The following is a 26,267-nucleotide window of genomic DNA, read 5'->3' on the forward strand; positions in this document are numbered from 1 at the left end:
CCGCGGGTTGAGAATAGAACTCTTGCTAACTGGACTGTAGTACTGAGCTGGGCTGTGGTGAAGTAGAAAGGAACCTTGAAGATAGATGATAAGTGAGTAAAGAGGAAGGAATTGAAATTGTGTGGAAACTGCTCAATATTGTAAAGGAAATGTTCATAGAGTTGTTTGCCTGCTATCTACTATACATAATCCCCTCCAAGTTATCATAAGTAAAAAGTTAATTTTCGACTGATGGTCTCCCTCATTGAACTGTCAAACATCTGGTCCTGGCAAACCAATGTCATGGGTTACATGCGGCCTGCAAGGGGTAGCTCCCCCAAAGCACAAGTCCACACACCCAGCCAAGACGCCCAACTTCATGTAACGTGCTGGGGCAAAAGAGATGAGTACCTTGCCCAGAGCTACTGGCCAGCGCCACCTTATACATTTTCAATAAAAAATAGTGTGGAATCATACCTAGAATTGATGCTTGATGCTGGTTTGAAGGCAAAAGAGTGGTGACACCAACTATTGATATGGTTTACATTTCTCTTTTATTTATTCACTTTGCATTTTGTTAATTTATAAAATGTAACAATTTGCAGCATTTCTTCCACACCTGCCTAAAAGTTTGCACAGTACTGCATGTACATCAGATTAGCATTGGGGCGCTTTTACACTTCCTGATATTTCCGGTACTGGAAAAAACAGTACCGGAGATATCCATGTCCATGTGTGGCAACCGTGTGCTGCATCATTATCAGATGTACTGGCGCTTGAGAAAAACCGGCACACTTCATACTGTTCTCAGGCGCAGCTGAAGGCATCTCATCATTGTCAAGGCGAAAATGATGGGAGTTGTAGTAATCACTCACAGTGTACAAATTGTATAAAATAAAGAATTAACAGGAGTGAAAATATATATAATTCAAGGTCATCAAAATCCCAACAACATCAAAAACGACCCACTAAAATGTACAATAGTTATTAGATATCGTTAAAAAGTGACTCACAAAAGGACAAACATAGACACAAAAAAAAACAAAAAAAGAGAGAAACCCTGACAAGCCCTAGGTAGCCCTACCCTCTTGTCAACGGAGGTTGACACCCTATATATTGCTACAATTAGCGTCCCCCGCTCCTTGATGGCTGTCTGTAGCAAACCCTATTGCTCCCTATTGTATGGTAAAGAGACAGTCACAACAATCAAGTTCATGTAGGGTATTCAATAAACAATCAATTCCTTGTCATTAGTAGATACATATCTCATATATAACATAATATGCTGATAGAGGCAAAATAAATTTCCAACACTTATTTAAATGGACTTAAACAATTGCTTCATCCAACATGAAGCTACCTATGGCTTGTCAGGGTTTATCTCTTTTTTTTTTGTCTCTCTGCTTGTCCTTTTGTGAGTCACTTTTTAAAGATATGTCATAAATATTGTACATTTTAATGTTTCTTTTTTGATGTTTGGATTTTGATGACCTTGAATTATATATATTTTCAATCCAGTTAACTCTTTATTTTATACAATACATACACTGTGGGTGATGACTACAACTCCCATCATTTTCGCCTAAAAAAAAATTTCAATGTTTTTTTTTATGTTACTTAAAATAAAGAATTAAATAAAAAAAACAGCGTGGGCTCCCATCAATTATTCATAACCAGCAAAAGGAAAGCTGCCCGCTGGGGGCTGATATTACTAGCCATGAAAAGGGGCCATTGGCCCTAATTGTTCCCTGGCTATTAATAACGGCTCACAGTTGTTTGATTAGCATTTACTGGCTAGCTTACAGGTGGACCCCAGAAAAAAATTGACGCAGGGTCCACTATGTGAAAATTCTCACATTGCTTGCAGTGAGCTCAGTGTGAGTTCACCGCAGTTCACCATGAGAAAATTCTCACGGTGCTTGTGGTGAGCTCAGTGAGGTCACAGCATCCCGTGGCTGCTCAGTGTCTTCCTGAATTCATGACTGAGTGGTCACATCTTGCCACCGCTCAGCCATGAATTCCATATGTCCCAGAGATGGATTATGACATGAGACCTAGGGTTTTCCATATTATCTTCTCGTTGGACAGGTAAGTATAAGTTTACTTTTTTATTTTTAATTTTTCAGATTAAATGAGGAGTCTTTGTTATTATTTCAAATAAAGGACTTTATTCTGTGTTTTTTTTTTTTTTACTAACAATCTGACTATGGGGTTAGTAATGGGGGTATCTTTTAGACCCCTCTCCATTACTAACCCATGGGCTTAATGTGAGTGGGCAATACAAAGCTGACATCAATCCCAACCCTATTACTCCACTTACCACAGCACTAGGACAAGTGGGAAGAGCGAGACTAAGCTCCAGAATTATCGCATCTTATTGATGCGCCATTGCTGGGGCTGCTGAGGGCTGATGTTATTAGCCTCGGAGCGGGCCAAAATCAATGGCCCCTTCCCTGGCTATAAATATCAGCCCACAGCTGTATGTTTAGCCTTTGCTGATTATTATTTATAGGTGGATCCTACACAGTTTTTTGGGGGGGTCCCCCTGTAAACTAGGCAGTAAACGCTAATCAAACAGCTGTGAGATGATGTTATTGATAGCCAGGGAACATTTAGGGCTAATGGTCCCTTTCCCTGGCTAGTAATATCAGACCCCAGCGAGCGGATTTTCCTCTGCTGATTATGAATAATCGGCGGGAGCCCACACTGTTTTTTTTTTAAATGTAATTGTTTATTTTACACAAAATGTACACTGCAAGTGCTGAATGCAACTCGCTGATCACAGGGAGAGCAGGTGACAATGATGTGAGCTGCATTCAGCACCTGGCGCCGGGGAACAGCGCAAACTGTACCACTGTTTCCCAGGCGCCAGTACGTGTCACACTGATGACACACGGATGTCATCAGTGTGGAACGTTTTGCAGCCCGTGCAGTGTGAAAAAAACACATGTCAACGTGTTTTGCCCACGGACACATGATCCGTGGAAACACATGGACACGTGTGCCGACTCATTCATTTGAATGAGTCAACATGTGTGTCTCCGGTAAATGTGCAAACTGTTACCACATGTACCGGAGACACTGATGTGTGAAGAAGGAGGCCTTAAATGGTGACACAAACGAACATTTTTTTAAACCCAACTTCTGATTTTTTTTTTCACCACTTAAATAGAAAAAAATTCTGCAAGTTTGGTATTACCTAATCTTAGTTACCCAGGTCATTTTTAGCATACCGTCAATGCTGTAAAAACAAAACCCCAAAAAACAATTCCAGAACAGCATTTGTTTTACCATTTCATCCCATTTCGACTTTCCCCATTTTTCAGTACATTATATGGTAAAGTGTCATTCATAACTACAACTTGTCTCAAAATAAAAAAAAGTTCTCGTGATGCTAAATTGACAGAGACATAAAAGAGTTATGGCTTTAGGAAGAAGAGGATTAAAAAACAAAAGTGCAAAAAGGAAAATTGTCTGAGGAGGCGAAGGGTTATATCCACCATACAGTTGCAGAAATATGGGCAAAAATGCAGTGCTAATAGCTATGGTGTTTGAAAAACCTACAGGAAGCAAAATGAACATAAACCCTGCTGTAAATAAATAAATAAAAAGCAAAAGTGCATTTAAATAAAATAGGGTTGTTAGTAACACTGTTTTTGATCAAAAATAGTATGAAAGCCATCCCACCACGGCTAGGTGAACCCGTTTGGGATAGTTTATGTTCATTTTGCTTCTCGTAGTTTTTTTCTGATTCATGGCCATTGTGAAACATGCATTTATGTGCAGTATGTATACCAACTTAAGCCAAGCACAAATTTTGTGTTTTTTCAAGTTATGGTGTTTACCAAGAAGGCATGGCTGACAGGACTCTCTCAGGGTGTGTCTTTAGTCTGCTCTGCATTATTACCCTGTAAATAAAAACTAAAAAAGGCCTATAGTTGAAACCATATTGTGGATTTAAAAGTAAATTAAAACTAGTTAGGTCTCAAGGGAGCAGAGGGATTTACATAAGATAAAAACTGTCCACTTTTGACCTGATGACAGATGTTCTTTAACGTAAAGTTTTTGTAAAAAAAAAATGACAACAATGGATCAGAATAATCCCTTTTACCTACAAAGCTCTATCCGCATCTGTACCTATAAGGTTCTGTCAATATCTGTGTTAAAATGAGTTCCGCAATGAAACCTCTATCTTACATGTTGTCTGAGTATTGCAAATCTTAAAGGGAATTTGTCACCAGGTTTTTGCTGTTTTCTGTCCCATCTGAGAGCAGCATAATGAAGGGGCAGAGATCCTGATTATAGTGATGTGTCACTTACTGGACTGTTTGCTGTCATTTTGATAAAATCCCTGTTTTCACTACTGCAGATCTAGCAGGCATCTGAATATGGAGCTCTGTATAACCCTGGCCACACCATTGATTGGCAGCTTTCTGCCCATGTACACAGCTGCCAATCAGTGATGGGTGCTGGGTTATATAGAGGTCATGAATATGCTTGACTACCTGGCAGCAGGTTTACTAGTCCTTCAGTGATAATATCCTGCTGATAAAATAGTGATTTTATCAAAACTACACTAAGCAGCCCAGTAAGTGACATATCACTGGAATCAGGATTTCTGTCTCTACATTATTACAGATTAGGTGGCAAAAACCTGGTGACTGATTCCCTATAATGCACTAACTCATGTTACTTACAACAGTCGTTATAAATTTCCACAATGGGCACGTCTTAATGTTTCCTCTGCTCTATAAATCTAACACCAGACGTAGAAACCTATGTTACCTGCTGTCAGGCCTGTTAAAGGACTGTCTGCCTGAGCAAAACAGCTTAAAGGGAACCTGCCAGAAACTTTTACTTCCCCAAACAATTAATACGACTCTGTAGCCCTGTAAAAGATAAGTCAGTTGATCCTTTTATTACCCCAAAGCGATGCTCCAGCAGTGAGAAATCACTTTTTGAAATTGTGTCTGGAAATGCATTGGGGAGTGCTGATGCACTTCTTGCTTCCTGCCTGGCAGCACCCTCCCCTGGCTGTATGACAGGTCAGTGGACGAGCACCAGAGCAAATGATTTCTCCTTCAGCCTGGAAGCCAGAAGTGTATTTTCACACTTCAATGAACTTCCAGACACAACTTCTAAACGTGATTTCTTGCTGCTAGAGCAGCGTTTAGGCCACGGCCCCACTATCAGTATTTGGTCAGTATTCGGTCAGTATTTTTCCTCCGGAGTGGGAGCCAAAACCAGATGAGGAACAATCAGAGAAAAGGTATAATAGAAACAAGTCACCAATTCTGCATTTATCACCCACTCCTGGTTTTGACTCCCACTCCTGAGAAAAAATACTGACCAAATACTGAGCAAATACAGATAGTGAGGCAGTGACCTTAGGGTCATAAAGGGCCACATGATCATATAAATGATTGAGAGCGGTTCAAGATTCTGACTGGTTCCATTTAAGAGTAGAAACAAATTGTGATAAATAAGCAATAATAAAGCTCATTTGTATGCAGGATATATTGTTACAGCTTTGTAGGCGGAGACAATACATGATAGTTATACAATCTGCAAGTTATAACAAAATACTGTGTATCTTATGCAACAAATGATTTCTCAGAGATTTCTCAGCTCTTTCTAATTATATCAAATAGTAACTGCAGATCTTGTAACACTGGAAATAAGTTTTGACTTGTAAGACATATTTCACATTAGTTAAAGCTGTGTATTATAGATGATAAAGTGAAGTTCTCAACATGTTCTTTTCTTTTGTCTAGATTGAAGCATGTAATAAGGAGGCGGAGAAGATAAACTCACTTATAAATTCTGACAGTCCAACTCTGGCATCTCAGGTGCCATTATCTGCCCTCATCACTTCTGAGGTTCAGATATCACCAACGATTAAGTCCAACTGTAATAAGATAATATGTCATATGAATTATTTATGTATATATATTCTGATTACTCTATTGTATCCACTCAGCAATGTATGATATATGCGGTTATTACAAAACTCTTTTATTATTTAAAAAGTCTATTACTTTGTTTTAAAGATGTTCATGAGTTAAAAAAAATGGTAGCAAGTGTTACCAAACAAAATCGAACTAAATAAGACACACAATCCCCCTTTCTCTCCATTGCTTACTTGTTGCAGATACTACAGAGGCCATTGCTGATTTTTATCAGCATACAGCAGCTGCAGACAATCATTTGTCTCAGTGCCCTTTGCTTTCTGACATTATCACTGAGGCCTGTGATTGGCTGCAGCAGTCAGACACATCATTATCTTTTTTTACACTACAATCCCCTTTAAAAGGAACCTCTCATGTAAAAAAAGCTATTAACCTGCAGATATGGTATGAATCTGAATTAAACAGAAATCTAAAGCCATGTGGCTGCCAACTTGAGAGCCTTGTTGCCGGGAGGAAATAATTTTATTTCTTCTGTCAGCGTCAGGTTTTCAGTCATGGGGGTGGGCTGGTGCGGCTTCAATCACCACTCAGTTCATAGTGACTGGCACTAAAACCACTGCCACTGACTGACAGCCAGCTTTAATGCTGAGCCGGCCGTCAATGACTGGTTGTAATTACAGCCGCTGCTCACTATGAACTGAGCGGTGACTGTAGCTGCGCCAGCCCACCCCTATGACTGATAGCCAGAGGCTTCTGGGAGGAATAAAGTACATTTCCTCCCGTCAGCAAGGCTTTCAGTGCAGGCACTGGGCAGCTTATGAACACTATTAACCTGCCGATTAACCCCAAGTCTGCAGGTCAATAGTGTTTTTACATGACCAGTTCCCTTTAAAGTAAAGCACCAGTTGTGATTATCTTTGGCTCTGTAGTCAGCAGTTTGTTTCTCTGTCACAGTTTATGATACTTTTTATTGAGTGATCCATGTTTACTTCTAGTATGAGAAAAAAAACCTTTTCTTGCTACTATCAACAAGCTGCTGCTGAAGGATTTGTTCTTATTATATGTCACTAGTATAGTATTTAAAATAGTGTTATGAAACACTCCTTTCACAACTTAAAGAATCTTCCACTACTATTCTAATGATGACTATCCACAGGATAACTCATCTATATAAGATTAATGGGGATCTGACACCCGGCACCCCCACTGATCAACTGTTATCTGCGGGGCTTGATCTATTCAGTAGGAGCTGATCTGCAGCAGCTGGCAATAGCCACTAAACTGTGTTGTTCCACACTGTCTGCTGGCTAAATCTGGTAGCCACTGAAGGTGATAAAAGCCAGACCCCACTGATCTTATAATGATTCCAAATAATAAATGATGCACTGGCGCTCTACACTTCATAAAAGGAAAGTTTAGTATAAAAACAAATTTTTATTTAAATTGGGTTAAAAAATGTCGCAGTGACTAGTTAAAAACAAAAATTGTAGAAATTAAAAGGAGCTGCAAGTGCACAACAGGGTCTGCATCCACACCTGTCGTGGCAAAATATAAAGCATAAATACAATGGCACTGCGCTCATATACACGAAGCTTTAAAAGAAAACAAAAAATGATAAGTACCTGATTTTTAAGGAATTAAAGGGTGAGGATATCTATGGATTTTTCAATTGATTTATGTTATGTATTAATATCCAGATGGAATAATTGTATTTATATCTTATAATGATTACTTACCTTAAAGAGAACCTGACAGCTCGCATATGACCTCCAACCTACCAGCATTTGTATATGCATTTATAAATACCATCTAACAAGCCCCTTACACTGTTTGACACATTAGCAGATTTTTAAAAAAAAAAAAAAAAAACTCATTTTAATTACACACAGGGGCATGATTACATGCTAAGTGGAATGATTAGTCTGGGGAAACAAATGCCCCATCAACTAGTCCAAAGGTTATTTGCATATTAAAAACGGACTGGAAAAATGCTTTTTTTGAACTTTTGTTTACATGTCATCCAGGAAAAGGGCTGGTTAGGCAGGGTATTCATAAAGGACTATAAAAATGCTGGCGGGTTGGAGGGCATGGTGGACCTGTCAGGTTCCCTTTCAGTATAAGTTAGAAATAGAGAGGACAATGCCTTGATAATCAGACTCCACGTGTTGTTGTTTTTTTTTTGTACCTTACTATCTAACTGGGGAAAACACTTTATTTCAATCGTATGTCTTAACAAGAATATTCACGAGTTAGGTATCAATATGCAGATAAGACTTTTTGGATCTTTTTCTGCTAATAAAGCTAAGTTCACACTACCAAAAAAAAACTTCATCCAGGAAAGTTGAACGATTTTTTTCTCACTTGTCATCTGTTTTGGTTTTCTTACTCAACATCTATTAGTACTTTGCAAGACCATTTACAGTTTGCTATGTTAAAGAATTGCAACATAGCCATAAAACAGATGCTATACTGTGGCTCCATGTGGAATCCAAATTTTTTGCTCACCCAGAGACTTGAATGGGTGAGTCCTTTTATCATGGACAGCACTCAGATCGAAAATATGGTCTTGTGAACCTACTCTATCCTTCAGGTTTGCGTATCTAGATTAATTATGGTAACCCTGCAGACAGCGTGCCTGATTGTGTATGGTTATATATCGTAAATGGAAAGGATAATTTAGATATATTGCAATTAAGCTTGATTTTATATCCAGAAATGTTAATCAAATCTGGAAGTTTTGAATTTTGCCAAATACTGGCCGGATAATCATTATTTAGCATTATGCTGATATTTGTATGCACACTTTATAACCTATGTTTATTTTTTATTCAAATTATTCTTGAAGTTACCTCATTGTATATTATTTTGTTCATTACTTTGTTTGGCTCATTTAAACTAGTCATTTAAATATAAATTATGTATGTTGAAAAAATGTCATCAGTATTAATCTGTACATTAAGGCACCTTTATGTGTACAAACGATGACCAGGCAGTTGCACACATTAAATGCCCCTCTAAAATTCGAATATATGAAAGTTCAGAAAACCACTACCCATCTTCTGACGGTAGAAACAGGACGAGTTTTGGCTTTGCTAAAATGTATTTGAGTGCTTGCGTGGAAGGGCATATATACGTTTATCCGACTGTTTTCTAGAATCTCAATTGGCACTTTAGGAGGCTATTTAGTGGTTACAGTCTACCCAACTAGTTCACCATTATTTGGGAACCTGTATAATATATCACATATATATCATATAATTTAAGAGGACCTTTTCAGGTACCAAATCCCTTTTAAGAAGAACCTTTCACTAAATTTTACATATTGAACTGGACAAGTGATGTAATGGTGGCTGCAGTGCAGAATAAAACTTTTTTTGTTTGTTTTTAAATTCACCTCTTCATAGTGGAGATATTGGAAATCAAAGTATTTTGCACCTAATGAGTTAACTTTAGTTAAGGCCAAGTGGCTGTTATTAGACTTTTTTCACTGGGGACATTTTCTGCAACTCCCTGTATGAGCTGCTATCTGATAAAAGCCACCTATACAGTGTCCATTTTAGGACATGATCAGATATCAAAATCAAACATCAGAATGATGTCAGTTTGAGGCTAAATACCCTGTCTGACAAGTGATCCTGACAAGTGACTTTGATAAGTGACTTTTACAACTGTAATAATAATAATAAAAAAAAAGTCACTGTTCGCTGATGGGACTTGAGCCTAAAATTCTGTGTCCAGAAGCCGGTGCACTAACTACTGAGCTATTAACTGACAACAAAATCAATCAAAAATCATCAATGGAAATCAAATTTATTAACCAATGGAGGCCTGGATTTGGAGCCACCCCCAAAATTAAAGTGGAAAACCACACTACAGGCTGATCCAACTTTGATATAATGTCCTTAAAACAAGTCAAAATGAGGCTCAGTATTGTGTGTGGCCTCCACGTGCCTGTATGACCTCCCTACAATGCCTGGGCATGCTCCTGATGAGGTTGCGGATGGTCTCCTGTGGGATCTCCTCCCAGACCTGGACTAAAGCATCCGCCAACTCCTGGACAGTCTGCGGTGCAAGACATGATGTCCCAGATGTTTTAAGGACATTACATCAAAGTTGGATCAGCCTGTAGTGTGTTTTTCCACTTTAATTTTGGGGGTGACTCCAAATCCAGGCCTCCATTGGTTAATAAATTTGATATCCATTGATGATTTTTGTGTGATTTTGTTGTCAGCACATTCAACTTTATACAGAACAAAGTATTCAATGAGAATATTTCATTCATTCAGATCTAGGATGTGTTATTTGAGTGTTCCCTTTATTTTTTTGAGCAGTGTATATCACTACCTAAATAATCAAATAATGAACCTACAGTTTAATGGTAAGGCATCTGTGTCACATAATTTTGGTTTGAAAGGATAATAGTAATAATAATAATAATAATACATTATTAGTAATAATAATTAATAATAAAAAGTTGAGTGTCACTACTGGGACTTGAAACCAAATGCTTATGTTTCACAGTCAGCACACTTACCAGTGAGCTATAAACTCATTACAGAAAAGTGAGCATTTTACTTGGTTATGTTATTTCCAGTGCAATCCGGACTTTCACACTGACATTGGCCAAACCAAATTCAAATGATGTATGAGTTTCATGAATAAGTTTGATACCTGACTTTCATCAAAATCAGAAGGACTTCCAGACATCATGAGCATTTGCATAGTAAATTTCATAAACCAAGAAACACCATCTGCAGCATTATTTGAGCTTTTGGTAGAATGGTAACTCTCTTGCCTCACAGAGTGGACGTTCTGAGCGCAAATCCCCAGAAAAAAATAAATTTTTGTTTTTTAAATGATGCTGGCTAGCACACAAACTTCACTGATTCTTGGCTTTGATCTCTGACTTTTCTCACACATCAGAGTAAGAATCACAATTACTTTAAGATACCCCAAGTATTATCATGGTTAATCTCATAAGCCAAGAAAAACCTTTAGGGACACTGAACTTTTTATTATTAATTATTATTATTATTATTATTATTACTACTACTATTATTATTATCCTTTCAAACCAAAACTATGTGACACAGATGCCTTACCATTAAACTATAGGTTCATTATTTGATTATTTAGGTAGTGATATATAATAATAATTACATAGTAAAAGTAAATTGGGAGTTTGCAGCCAGTTCTTGGGTGGATGGAAAGAAAAATTGACAATAAAGAAATATTATCATTAGACCCCTTTAAACAATTATGCAAATGTACAGTCACTTGGAAATAGATATGTAGTAAATTAGTGCCTCCCAATTTACTTATACTATGTAATTTACCATGCAAATAGACAGCGTGTCTGAAACTCTTAACACGTCAGGATGACAATCAGAATGTCAGATATTAAAAGTAAAACACCCCTGTAGTTTGTGAGCTAAACAGGCATAATTACAAGAAAAAAATAAGTGTTTCTATTGGGATTTGAACTCTTAACACTGTAGTTTCAGAGGCTGATGCCTTACCATTGAGCTATCCAGTCAAGTGATAACTAACAGCTTTTCTTGTCTTATGAGATCAACCATGAAAATACTCAGGGTGACTAAAAGTCATCGTGGTTCTGATTCTGATGTTTGAAGAAAGTCACACATCAGACTCACACATCAAAATCAAACATCATTTGAATTTGGCTTGCTTGCAATCTGTGGTTAAGTACACATGAGTTTCAATCAGGTTTGCACTGAAAATCATATAACCAAATAGAACCTCTAGGTTTCTTCAGCTGAGTTTATAGGTCAGTGGTTAGTGCACTAGCTTCTGGACACACAATTTTGGGTTCAAGTCCCATCAGCTAACAGTGACTTTTTTATTATTATTACAGTTGTAAAAGTCACTTATCAAAGTCACTTGTCAGGATCACTTGTCAGACAGGGTATTTAGCCTCAAACTGACATCATTCTGATGTTTGATTTTGATATCTGATCATGTCCTAAAATGGACACTGTACACCTAGACTTACTGTTAACTGGTTAGTTGCCAAATATATTGATTGCTAATATCTCCACAAAGGAGAGACCACATTAAAATAAAACAAAAGCATATAATCATAGAATCATAGAGTTGGAGGGGACCTCCTGGGTCATCTGGTCCAACCCCCTGCTCAAAGCAGGATTCACTAAATCATCTCAGACAGATATCTGTCCAGCCTCTGTTTGAAGACGTCCATTGAAGGGGAACTCACCACCTCTTGTGGCAGCCTGTTCCACTCATTGATCACCCTAACTGTCAAAAAGTTTTTTCTAATATCTAATCTGTGTCTCTTCCCATTTAGTTTCATCCCATTGCTTCTAGTCTTTCTTTGTGCAAATGAGAATAAAGTTGATCCTTCTACAATGTGACAGCCCTTGAGATATTTGTAGACTGCTATTAAGTCTCCTCTCAGTCTTCTTTTTTTGCAAGCTAAACATTCCCAAATCCTGTGACCGTTCCTCAGGACATGGTTTGCAGACCAGTCACCATTCTGGTCGCTCTTCTCTGAACTTGCTCCAGTTTGTCGATGTCTTTTTTAAAATGTGGTGCCCAAAACTGGACGCAGTATTCTAGATGAGGTCTGACCAAAGAGGAGTAAAGTCTGATAATGACTTCACGTGATCTAGACTGTATGCTTCAGTTAATACATCCCAGAATTGTATTTGCCTTTTTTGCTGCTGCATCACACTGTTGACTCATGTTCAGTCTATGATCTATTAGTATACCTAAGTCTTTTTCACATGTACTGTTGCTTAGCTCTATTCCTCCCATTTTGTATATGCTTTTTTCATTTTTATTGCCCAGATGTAGTACTTTGCATTTTTCTGTTAAAAACCATTCTGTTGGTTACAGCCCACTGCTCCAGTTTATTTAGGTCTTTTTGAATCCTCTCTCTCGCTTATCCCGCTCTGCAGCCAATATTACATCATGTGTCCAGTTAAACATGAAAATTTGGTGAAAGATCTTCTTTAAATGATAATGGTAATTTTAAAGATATAGTGAGTGACTCCTGCCAGGTACTGCAGATCAACACCTGCGGCCAAAACCGCATTGTAATCCTTATCCCAGCATTTCCTATGGGAATTTGGAAGATCAGTGCACATTACTGACAGGATTTCATACTCGTTTAAATAAGCAGCAAGTCAATTATTTGTTCGCATTTGCTAGCATTTTTCCTATACAATGCATTGGAAAAAACGTATGGCAAATATGCAGGCAAAAACACATGAAAACCTTGCAGAAACGTTGCAGAAATTTCTGCAAGCAAATACTGATCGAGCTCACATACCCTAAATAGTGTAACGGGCTGCAGTGTTCTGATTCGTATATTGTTTACATCTGGACAGCGGCAAAGGTTATGACAACCTTATATTGAATCTTTTGATTGACAAATCTTATTAAAGTACTTCTTAGGTTAAGTACTGGAAAATCCCATTAGTACTTTATTTTTTATAAATTTTATAAGGGCAACTTGGAAATTGTATTTTTACAATGCTTAATGTTTCTTTAGATTTTAAATTTGATTATTGAGTATACTAGAGTGAAATTTGCCACAGGGATTGGCAGGCATATTGCATATTTACAGGAGCTTTTATTCTGTGTCTTACTAAATAAATTGAACAGCAAAGATTTTTTTAAAATTTAGTTTGTTCCAGTTAACAACAGATATATATTGATTTCAACATTTTTGTGGCCTAAGAACATAAAAAAAATAGCAATGTTTGGTTAAGGCTATGATCAAGCCAGGTTCTTGCAACCTATTAAAAGGTACTGTTGTTTTTTTTGCAATAGAAAAAAAGCTAATTTAAAACAGAATGGATAGGGATCTTGTTGCATCCTCTTGCCGCTGTTTTCTAAAACACAAATGGACAACAGGAACCGTCTTGATTTTGTTCTTTAGCAGGGAAAAAGTCGCTGTCTTTCTTATGTTATACCCTGTAGTATCCTGTTTTAATGGAACAGTTTTTTGTAAAAAATGCACCTTTCACCAGGATGCAAAAAATATGTGGTATATACTGGGTCCCAGATAAATATCCATTCTACAAGCTGCTGCTACTACATATGTATGTATATATATATATATATATATATATATATATATATATATATATATAGTGAAAAAGTGTTTGCCCCCTTCCTAATTTCTTATTCTTTTGCATGTTTGTCACACTTAAATGTTTCAGATCTCAAAACAAATGTAAATATTTGACAAATATAACACAAGTAAACACAAAATGAAGTTTTTAAATGAAGATCTTTATAATTAAGAGAAAAAGAAATCCAAACCTACAGGGCCTTGTGTGAAAAAGTGATTGCCCCACCCTCAAAACATAAATTAACTGTGGTTTATCACATCTTTGGGAACCTGAGTTCAATTTCCATAGCCACACACAGGCCTGATTACTGCCACATCTGTTCTCAATCAAGAAATTACTTAACTAATACCTGCATGACAAAGTGAAGTAAATGAAAAGATCCTCAAAAGCTAGACATCATGCTGTGATCTAAAGAAATTCAGGAACAAATGAGAAACAACGTAATTGAGATCTATTAGTCTGGAAAAGGTTATAAAGCTATTTCTAAAGCTTTCATACTCCAGCTAACCACAGTGAGAGCTATTATCCACAAATGTTGAAATCATGGAACAGTGGTGAACCTTCCCAGGAGTGGCCGGCCAACCAAAATTACCCCAAGAAAGCAGCAACGACTCATCCAAGAGATCACAAAAGACCCCACAACAACATCTAAAGAACTACAGGCCTCGCTTGCCTTAGTTAAGGTCAGTGGTCATAAGAAACAAAATTGGCAAAAATGGCACGCATGGCCGAATTCCAAGATGAAAACCATTGCTGAACAAAAAGAACATAAGGGCTCATGTCCGTTTTTCCAGAAAACATCTTGATGATTGCCAAGACTTTTGGGAGAATACTCTGTGGACTGACGAGACAAAAGTTGAACCTTTTGGAAGGTATATGTCCCATTACATCTTGTGTAAGTAACACAGCATTTCAAAAAAGGAACATCATACCAACAGTAAAATATAGTGGTGATAGTGTGATAGTCTGGGGCTGTGCTGCTGCTTCAGGACCTGGAAGACTTGCTGTGGTAAATGGGACCATGAAATCTTCTGCCTACCAAAAAATCCTGAAGGAGAATGTCCGGCCCTCTGTTTGTGACCTCAAGCTGAAGCGCGCTTTGGTTATGCAGCAGGACAATGGTCCAAACTACACCAGCGAGTCCACCTCTGAATGGCTTAAGAAAAACAAAATTAAGACTTTGGAGTGGCCTAGTCAAAGTCCTGACCTTAATCCGATTGAGATGCTGTGGCCTGAGCTAAAAAAAGGCGGTTAATGCTCGGAAATCTTCCAATGTGGCTGAATTACAACAATTTTGCAAAGATGAGTGGGCCAAAATTCCTCTAGAGTGTTGTAAAAGACTCATTGCCAGTCATCACAAGGGTGGTAGCTTCATTTAAAAACTGCATTTTGTGTTTACTTTTGTTATCTTTGTCAAATATTTAAATTTATTTTGTGATCTGAAACAACTTAAGTGTGACAAACATGCAAAAGAATATCGGGAAGGGGCAAACACTTTTTCACACCACTGTATATATACATATATATATAGATAAATTTCAGTATGTCAAACATAATATACAGTTATAAACAGTATTAAATCAATTAAATGACAATCATTGTTTTACATAATGTATGTAAACTTGTAAATATTGTCTCTCTCTTTTTAATAAACGTTTGATATTTTTTATTTGGATGTCAATTTGTGTTTTGCTTTGCACATACCGTTTTATGTAGTATTGTCTTTTCTTACAATTACAGAATCTTTGTAAGGTTATTTCTAAAGCAAATATATCGCCAGTTTGAATGTTTAACTTATATAACAAAGGTTGAATCATATCTATAAAAATCTTTTCAGTAACGTTCTAGTGTCCATGTTTTTTTCTTATGTGTTCAAAAATTGTTTCGTAGAATATCTTACAAATTGGACTAAGCTTCACTGACACTAAACATGACAGATAAGGAGGTTATCCTCTTCCCTGACTCGGTAACGAGTTTTGGCATAAACACTTAAGGATAATGCCCCTGAAGATCCTCATATAACTTTTCTGCCAAGTTTTATGCCTTTCTGCTTTGCTTCCTGTGCCCTGGCACTAACTCTGTTGTTACAGCCATCACTTCCTCTTCAGAATCCTCTGCTTCATCTGATTACATTTCCCATCATTCCTTGTGCTGGGCTGCAAGCCAGCAGTGAGTATAGACCTGTAACTCTGTCTAAACCATTCCCACTCCTCCCCTCAGTGTCACAGACAGCATCAGCACAATCTCTTGTACTGGACACTGTAAGGCCTCCTAAACACGTCCGCTTAAAGTACGTGTTAGATGGTCCATTTTTACTATCAGCATGGATTTCTGTTGGCTGTACGTGTGTACCATCTGTGTGACATCCATGTGTATGTGTGTGCCGTTCATGTGACACGTACCGGAATATAATGCAGATAATAAATTACAGTTGTTTAGGTGTTAACTGTGTCATGACCTCCGATGGTAGATAAACGTCGGCACTTGCTGGGCTTTATGTTATGCCGACTTTTGTCTATGGTCAGCGGTCTTGCACAGATCGGGACTTCTGCGTACCTGTAAGCATCAAGATTCTGGTGCAGAACACTGGCTTTTACCCATGATGTCATCGAGACCTGCTTGGTTCAGGTCCTGATGACGTCACTGTCATGCCAGTAAATGATAGCAAGACCCAGCAAGAGTGGCACCAAACCAGCAAAGGCACAGCCACAGATGCACTTGGTGCAAGCTGCCCAGCTAGGTGAGCTCTTGAGGGCCAGGAATACTGTTCACCCAGCTCCCAGTAAATAGAAGGGGGACTTTGGCAGAGCCCTTCTCAGGCCCACTGTCACTTATCAGCTGGTGTCTGGTGACGCGGCCGGCACCTAGTCAAGAACCAGGTGGGTACCTCTGCAAGAACCTCTGGAAAGAAAGAAGAGAGAAGGAGAAGACCCATAAGAAAACCCTGAAAAGATAGCAACTAATACTGCTAGCACCACTCACCACCACAGAACATCGGAACTGCAATAAACAGCAAAGGACTAGGCAGGGAACAGGGTTAAATAGCCTACCTAATGCTGGAGGAAATGATCAGGTATTGAATACCTCCCAATCATCCCCAGACAACTACACCCTGCTAACTTGCACAGCAGAATGGACAGAATCCCACCACTGCCTAGTGCCAGACACAGCATCATCCTGCGCTGCCTGGCAACTGGGGAACACAGCGTCACATGTTCCCCGGGCAGTGAAATACGTAGGAGATATGGCGCCTGCGTCTCCACACATCCTACTACTCCAGAATGCAATGCTCCATAGGATTGGGACTGTTTCCCTGCGCGTATAGTAACTCTGCCTCCAGGGTCAGGACAATGGTGGTGTTATGATCTGCAACATGTACTAAGGAAAGATAAGGGAAAACTGTCCCTAGGGTAAAACTAAGCTGAATCCCTACGATGTAGCGGGCTGCCTATTCCTAGCGAACAATAGTAAAATCTCGGCACACCAATGGTTAGAATTTAATTGAATTTATTATTAGAGCAGTCCACATATACGTTTCGGTCCGAAAATTGGACCTTCATCAGTGTACTGCAGAAAAAAGGATCAAAAAGAGAAATTGTCGCTTATACAAATGAAAATCAAAATACAAGTGTAACAACATAGGTCAAAATTGTGCTACAATTAGTTAAATGCATTAGCAGATTCTGTCAACAATATCAAAGCTGTACAATATATAGCCAATGAACACTTACTGAGTGTGGAATGGGGGAAGAGAAAATAGAATAGAAGAACGCTGTGTTCTTAGTGTGGAACCTGTGGACACAAGGGACATTGGTGGTTTAAGTGAAATAGCCTAAATAGTGGAAGACGCTAAGTTGGTCAGTAATACCTGGAAGATCCTGCTATACCTGGGCGCAGATGGAGTGGGAGTGATGGCATGCGGTATCCACCGCTAATGACCGGCATAGTGCTATGAGAAAACGCGCCGTGTGTAACTAGAGGGTGGGCGGGATCGGAAAGAAGCGATGGCCAATCAGCAAACGGGAGTTTGATAGACATGTTGGCCATATCCGGTAACAATACCGGAAGTGACGTTAGCGGTTACGGGGAACGCTAGTGATTGGTGGAAGTACGCGCATGCGCTAATGCGTGCGTGTCAGCCGATGGCAGAGTGCGTTCCACAGAGTAGGAAGAGGAGATAACAGTTGATCTGTGCATTCCACCTTAGGGGAGTCGTAGATGACGTGATGGGTGTGGAGGGAAGAGGCAGGAGGAGGGCGGATAATGGAATACAGGGAAATCTGAAATGGAAGGAGATAATAGTTAGTACTGATATAGGTAGACATATTAAGAACAAAATGTTTAAGAGAGGAGGACTTCAATGATAATATCTGATGAGACAAAACACAGTAAAAAATAAAACAAAATAAACAAATGATATGAAACAAAGCACTATAAGATGATCACGGTCTTGATCAGGTGTCACATGAAAGCAAGGGGGTCATAGTCTCTGTTAAGCCCTCTAGGGGCTAAGGATTGTAATTCATGTATCCAGTAAGCCTCTCTTTGTTTCAGTTTCTGAATGCGGTTGCCACCGCGTCGAGGCTGCTGGATATGCTCAATTACCTGGAATCTAAGTTGTGTGACACTATGTCCTGTTGTGACGAAATGATGGGGGATAGGTAGCAGCAGATTTTTGCACCTGATCGTAGATTTATGCTTTGATATCCTATCCTTGATGGGTTGAGTTGTCTCCCCAACGTATATTAAACCACAGGGGCATTTTATGAGGTATATCACAAAGCTGGTATCACATGTGAAGAAACCTTTAACTGGGTATTGTTTACCGGTTTGGGGATGATGGATGTTAGTACCTTTAAGAATGTTATTGCACTGATGGCATTGGAGACAAGGGAATGTACCCTTCTTAGGAGTTTGGAGAAATCTCTGTCGTGGGCCTAGTGTGGTGGATCCTATGTCCGTTCGTATCAGAGAGTCTTTTAAATTCGGTGCCCTTTTGAAGCATGGTAAAAATGGATGTTGAAATTCAGTGATGGTTGGGTATCCTGTGCTTAATATGTTCCAATGCTTACGTATAGTTCTATGTAATATATAAGCTGAAGGGTGGAACGTGTGTACAAAGGGAATACGGTTAGAGTTATTGGTCCGTGGGCGATTCTGTTCGCTCAATTGTTCATCTAACAATGGCTGTGGATATCCCCTTTCTTGAAATTTGAGGGACATTTCTAGTAGTCGCTGTTGACAAAGAGATGTATTAGAAACAATACGTCTAACTCTCTGGAACTGAGACTTAGGAATGGCGCGTTTGATGGAGGTAGGGTGATTGCTGGAGTAATGTAGTAGAGTATTACGGTCAGTGGGTTTCCGGTAAAGGTCAGTGTAGAGAAGGCCTGATTCATCTTTGATGACTAGTGTGTCCAGGAAACTGATTTGGTTTGGATGTGAGTCCATGGTGAAATTTAGATTGGGCCATGCTGAGTTCATCTGATTGAAGAACTCAGTGAGGGATTCTTGGGAGCCCCCCCATATGCAAAAGATGTCGTCTATATAGCGTTTCCAGAGAATAGAATGTCTCTGGAAGAGTGAGTTAGAGTAGACGTTCTGAGCTTCAAAAGCGGCCATATAGCAATTTGCATAAGGGGGGGCTACATTTGAGCCCATTGCGGTCCCTGTGGTCTGCAGATAGAAGGTATCCTGAAATAGGAAATAGTTCTGTGTTAATACTAAAGTCAGGAGTGCTGTGGAGAGGTCAATGATAGATGGATCTGTTTGTGAATCCCTGAGCATAAGTTCGACCATGTCGATACCTTGGGTATGGGGAATAGATGTATACAAACTTGATACATCAAAGGAAACTAGTATTGCTCCAGAGGGGACTTGTTTTAATTCTGTCAGGATATTAAGGAAGGCCCCAGTGTCAAGTAGATATGACGGACTTTTTTGAGTTAAAGGAGTTAATATTTTTTCAAGAAAAATAGATAGCGGTGATAAGACGGAGTCAGTGGATGCTACTATGGGGCGGCCCGGTGGTTTTGTAAGATGTTTATGAATTTTAGGTAAAATGTAAAACACTGGGATAATCGGGTGTTTGCTTGTCAAATAATCACGTGTCTTCGTATCAATCACTCCAGCCATCAGGAACCGCTGTAAGACTGAGGCTATTTGGATTTGAATGGAGGATGTGGGGTCTTTAGGAAGTTTCCGGTAGGTGGTCTCATCCTGTAACTGCCTTAACGCTTCCGCAATATAGTCACACTTGTTCATGACCACGATTGCACCGCCTTTATCGGCTGGTTTTATGATTAGATCCCTATCTTCCTGTAAGCTGCGGAGGGCTTGTTGATCTAGATGGGTTAGATTTTTATGATAGTGTATTCTGCCTTTGTCGATGTTACCGCGTAGTTCCTGAAACGTGTTCTCAACAAAGGAGATGAAAGTCTCCAATGCAGGTGTACCCCGGGGGGGTCTGTAGGTGCTTACGGATCTAAGGCCCAGGCTTTGAGACGTAATACATACTGGTGGTTCTGGTGGTGGAATGGTAGGTGGTTTGTTAGCGAAATGTGTTTTGAGGCGCAAAGTTCGAAAGAAACGTTGTAATTCCATGTCGAGTTTGAAAGTACTGTATTTATATGTGGGGCTAAATGATAGACCTTTTTGTAATACTGAGGTTTGGGCAATGCTCAGGGTTTTGGAGGAGATATTTACCACCAGTGATGTGTCTGGTAGCCCCCCCTTATGCAAATTGCTATATGGCCGCTTTTGAAGCTCAGAACGTCTACTCTAACTCACTCTTCCAGAGACATTCTATTCTCTGGAAACGCTATATAGACGACATCTTTTGCATATGGGGGGGCTCCCAAGAATCCCTCACTGAGTTCTTCAATCAGATGAACTCAGCATGGCCCAATCTAAATTTCACCATGGACTCACATCCAAACCAAATCAGTTTCCTGGACACACTAGTCATCAAAGATGAATCAGGCCTTCTCTACACTGACCTTTACCGGAAACCCACTGACCGTAATACTCTACTACATTACTCCAGCAATCACCCTACCTCCATCAAACGCGCCATTCCTAAGTCTCAGTTCCAGAGAGTTAGACGTATTGTTTCTAATACATCTCTTTGTCAACAGCGACTACTAGAAATGTCCCTCAAATTTCAAGAAAGGGGATATCCACAGCCATTGTTAGATGAACAATTGAGCGAACAGAATCGCCCACGGACCAATAACTCTAACCGTATTCCCTTTGTACACACGTTCCACCCTTCAGCTTATATATTACATAGAACTATACGTAAGCATTGGAACATATTAAGCACAGGATACCCAACCATCACTGAATTTCAACATCCATTTTTACCATGCTTCAAAAGGGCACCGAATTTAAAAGACTCTCTGATACGAACGGACATAGGATCCACCACACTAGGCCCACGACAGAGATTTCTCCAAACTCCTAAGAAGGGTACATTCCCTTGTCTCCAATGCCATCAGTGCAATAACATTCTTAAAGGTACTAACATCCATCATCCCCAAACCGGTAAACAATACCCAGTTAAAGGTTTCTTCACATGTGATACCAGCTTTGTGATATACCTCATAAAATGCCCCTGTGGTTTAATATACGTTGGGGAGACAACTCAACCCATCAAGGATAGGATATCAAAGCATAAATCTACGATCAGGTGCAAAAATCTGCTGCTACCTATCCCCCATCATTTCGTCACAACAGGACATAGTGTCACACAACTTAGATTCCAGGTAATTGAGCATATCCAGCAGCCTCGACGCGGTGGCAACCGCATTCAGAAACTGAAACAAAGAGAGGCTTACTGGATACATGAATTACAATCCTTAGCCCCTAGAGGGCTTAACAGAGACTATGACCCCCTTGCTTTCATGTGACACCTGATCAAGACCGTGATCATCTTATAGTGCTTTGTTTCATATCATTTGTTTATTTTGTTTTATTTTTTACTGTGTTTTGTCTCATCAGATATTATCATTGAAGTCCTCCTCTCTTAAACATTTTGTTCTTAATATGTCTACCTACATCAGTACTAACTATTATCTCCTTCCATTTCAGATTTCCCTGTATTCCATTATCCGCCCTCCTCCTGCCTCTTCCCTCCACACCCATCACGTCATCTACGACTCCCCTAAGGTGGAATGCACAGATCAACTGTTATCTCCTCTTCCTACTCTGTGGAACGCACTCTGCCATCGGCTGACACGCACGCATTAGCGCATGCGCGTACTTCCACCAATCACTAGCGTTCCCCGTAACCGCTAACGTCACTTCCGGTATTGTTACCGGATATGGCCAACATGTCTATCAAACTCCCGTTTGCTGATTGGCCATCGCTTCTTTCCGATCCCGCCCACCCTCTAGTTACACACGGCGCGTTTTCTCATAGCACTATGCCGGTCATTAGCGGTGGATACCGCATGCCATCACTCCCACTCCATCTGCGCCCAGGTATAGCAGGATCTTCCAGGTATTACTGACCAACTTAGCGTCTTCCACTATTTAGGCTATTTCACTTAAACCACCAATGTCCCTTGTGTCCACAGGTTCCACACTAAGAACACAGCGTTCTTCTATTCTATTTTCTCTTCCCCCATTCCACACTCAGTAAGTGTTCATTGGCTATATATTGTACAGCTTTGATATTGTTGACAGAATCTGCTAATGCATTTAACTAATTGTAGCACAATTTTGACCTATGTTGTTACACTTGTATTTTGATTTTCATTTGTATAAGCGACAATTTCTCTTTTTGATCCTTTTTTCTGCAGTACACTGATGAAGGTCCAATTTTCGGACCGAAACGTATATGTGGACTGCTCTAATAATAAATTCAATTAAATTCTAACCATTGGTGTGCCGAGATTTTACTATTGTTACTACGGTGTTGGATCCTACTCGTGCACCCTGATCCAGTTGTGCTGCGTTCTTCTCTACATATTCCTAGCGAACAGACCCACCTTAGTCCTCGGCTAGTCTGAACGAAGACCTATAGCATAAGGGGAGGGGTCCCTAAAAGAACTAAGGACTGGGACAAAAATGGGACACCTCCTAAACAGAGAAGTTGTTGCAGAACACAAAAAGACAAATAGACAAAAAAAGTACTAGAGGTCCCAGAAGGACAAAACGAACTGACAGAGAAAGGCACAGAAGCACCTGGCTAGAGAAACAGTCAAACACTGAAGTCCAGCACAGCCAAAAGGGCAGAGCTGGAATATAAAGGCAGATGGTCACGTGACCGCAAAACATTAGATGGAAAAAACAAACAGAAGGGTTCTAACAGGCGGCACCTGCGAACAGAGTAGCATAGTACCGGACCCGATCCATTTCCAGGTGGGAGCACAGAACCACCATTCCTAACTGAAAGTTTGTTGTAGTAACAAACTTTCCTGGGTGATTTGCCTCATATAAAACACTGTTTCTCCTCTGATCTTCTGTTAGCAAGTGATCAGAGGAGAAACAGTGTGACAAGTGGTTCTGACAGAGAGGTATGTCAGTGAGCGATCTTTTCATACTGTGAAAACACACAATTCAATAAATTCTCCCCATTTTTCAGTTAGTCTAATCAATTTATCAGTTAGGATATAGGTTGATATAAGGGGAGGTGTTTAGTATAGTATAAGTTGACTAGATAAATTAGATTCTTGATAATTAATATACTTAAATTCTTAAAATTAAAATAAATAGGGTTAGTTCCTAATACTGTAGAGTGAACTAATACTGTAGAGTGTTATATAAGAAGTAATATAATGGCACATCAGTTTTATACTGCAGAAGAGGCGTATGCCTTTTTATGTTCTGACAGTAAATAAACTGTAATGTGAGATGGCGATGATGAATTCGAGGGCTGTAGTTTCAGCGACAGCATTGGCTCAGAAATGAGCAGTCATTCTGGTCCATCCTCAAACACTAGGACCAGTACAACAAGAGGGGCAAATAGCGCTACTGGAGAAACGTCTCCAAATCAGGGAAAAATCCATAGTACAAGCGATATACCTAGTACTAGCGAATTGACACACGTCAATATACAAGAGGCTTTGCCACTTGATGTAGCATTTCCCTGATGGGAGTCTTCAGATTCAGCTACTCCATTCATCCCTGAATTTAATGCAATCTTTAATATAACGCTAAAAGCGTCCCTCTGTCTGAAGCCTCTATAGACTGCACAAGCGCGACACGCCTGCACAGTTTGGCTCCAGACAGAAGAACGCAAGGAGCCGGTACAGGTAAGAGGAGTGTGTATGGTGCCGGAGATCACGGTATGCATAGGCACTGAACACATACCTCGATCTCCGGCGCCATACTTACCTGACCGGAAGGAGCGTTGCTGCGGCGCCTCTCTTCATGCCGGAGACCGGGGCAGGAGTGAGGCGTTGGAATCGGCACATGTGCATAGCGCTATTCGGCGCCATTTTACTGAAGACACATTTGCAGTGTGTCTTCAGCAAAATGTCGTCGGACAGTGCAGTATGGGCACGAGCGTACTCCGGCACCACACTCCTCCCCCGGCCTCCGGCAGAACAGGACACAGCACAGGGAAAAAAGGTGAGTATCAGTGTTTATTTTTTTGTATGTGTGCAGCGTGATAGGGATGAGCGGTGCCATACATACCAGGATTGGGGGATGAGGGGATGAAGCTCATCAAGAGAATGCCAAGAGTGTGCAAAGCAGTCATCAAAGCAAAAGGTGGGTATTTTGAAGAACCTAGAATATAAGACATATTTTCAGTTGTTTCACACTTTTTTGTTAAGTATACAATTCCACGTGTTAATTCATAGTTTTGATGCCTTCAGTGTGAATGTACAATTTTCATAGTCATGGAAATACAGAAAAATCTTTAATTGAGAGGGTGTGTCCAAACTTTTGGTCTGTACTGTATGTATAGTACAATGCCAAAGATTTCACTTACTTGTTACATTAGATGAGTGCTATGTATTGTAAATTCTACAATATCTCAGAGCGCACAGTGCAGACCGGACAGTATAGTGCTCCATACAGTATTATGGGTACCGCATAGTCCTCCATACAGTATTATGGACCCCATATATTGCTCCTTACAGAATAATGACCCCACATAGTCCTCCATACAGTATTATGGGCCCCATATATTGCTCCAATACAGAATACTGGACCCCATATAACGCTCCATAGTGAATACTGGTCTCCATATAACGCTCCATGCAGGATACTGGTCCCCATATAACGCTCCCTACAGGATACTGGTCCCCATATAACGCTCCATACAGGATACTGGTCCCCATATAACGTTCCATGCAGGATACTGGCCCCCATATAACGTTCTATGCAGGATACTGGCCCCCATATAATGCTCCATATAGGATACTGGCCCCCTTATAATGCTCCTTACAGGATACTGGCCCCCACATGATGCCCCATGCAGGCTGTGCCCCCACATAATGCCGCATGCAGGATGTCACTCCTCCCCCATATAATGCCCCATGCAGGATGTCACTTCCCCCCATATAATGCCCCATGCAGGATGTTACTTTCCCCCCATATTATGCCCCATGCAGGATGTCACCCCCTCATATTATGCCCCATGCAGGATGTCACCCCCTCATATAATGCCCCATGCAGGATGTCACCCCCTATATAATGTCCCATGCAGGATGTCACCCCCATATAATGCCCCATGCTGGATGCCACCTCTCCCCACCATATACTGCCCCATGCAGGATGTCACCTCTGCCCCCCATATAATGCCCCATGCAGGATGTGACCTCTCCCCCACATATAATGCCACATGCAGGATGTCACCTCTCCCCACCATATAATGCCCCATGCAGGGTGTTACCCCCCCATATAATGCTCCATGCAGGGTGTCACCTCTCCCCCCATATAATGCCCCATGCAGGATCTCACCTCTCCCCCCCCATATAATGCCAAATGCAGGATGTCACCTCTCCCCCCCATATAATGCCCCATGCATGATGTCACCTCTCCCCCCATATAATGCCTCATGCAGGATGTCACTTCCCCCCATATAATGCCCCATGCAGGATGTTACTTCCCCCCATATAATGCCCCATGCAGGATGTTACTTCCCCCCATATAATGCCCCATGCAGGATGCCACCTCTCCCCACCATATAATGCCCTAGGCAGGATGTCACCTCTCCCCCCCATATAATATCCCATGCAGGATGTCACCCCCCCCATATAATGCCCCATGCAGGATGTCTCCTCTCCCCCACATATAATGCCCC

At 40.2% G+C, this 26,267-nt stretch overlaps 1 protein-coding gene and 1 long non-coding RNA gene across 3 annotated transcripts in view; one reads left to right on the forward strand and one right to left on the reverse strand.

Annotated features, from left to right (window-relative positions):
* Nucleotides 1-9,466, forward strand: part of RECK (reversion inducing cysteine rich protein with kazal motifs) — a 677,252-nt gene extending 667,786 nt beyond the window's left edge. For both annotated transcript variants that reach the window (XM_073678381.1, XM_073678382.1), the window contains one exon: nucleotides 5,754-9,466. In XM_073678381.1, the coding sequence (XP_073534482.1) occupies nucleotides 5,754-5,969 (216 nt within the window). In that variant the 3' untranslated portion in view covers nucleotides 5,970-9,466. The remainder of the gene's footprint in view (nucleotides 1-5,753) is intronic.
* The window catches only part of LOC141265375 (uncharacterized), a 129,352-nt gene that overhangs the window by 36,459 nt on the left and 66,626 nt on the right, over nucleotides 1-26,267 (reverse strand). The window contains exons 2-3 of the long non-coding RNA XR_012320082.1: nucleotides 24,653-24,745; nucleotides 5,794-5,887 (exon numbers count right to left, since the gene is read on the reverse strand). This is a non-coding gene — a long non-coding RNA (uncharacterized lncRNA). The remainder of the gene's footprint in view (nucleotides 1-5,793; nucleotides 5,888-24,652; nucleotides 24,746-26,267) is intronic.

Source organism: Phyllobates terribilis, unplaced genomic scaffold (genome assembly GCF_046119375.1).
Source record: "Phyllobates terribilis strain yellow unplaced genomic scaffold, ASM4611937v1 Scaffold_4__5_contigs__length_816908805, whole genome shotgun sequence".
NCBI classification, from domain to species: domain Eukaryota; kingdom Metazoa; phylum Chordata; class Amphibia; order Anura; family Dendrobatidae; genus Phyllobates; species Phyllobates terribilis.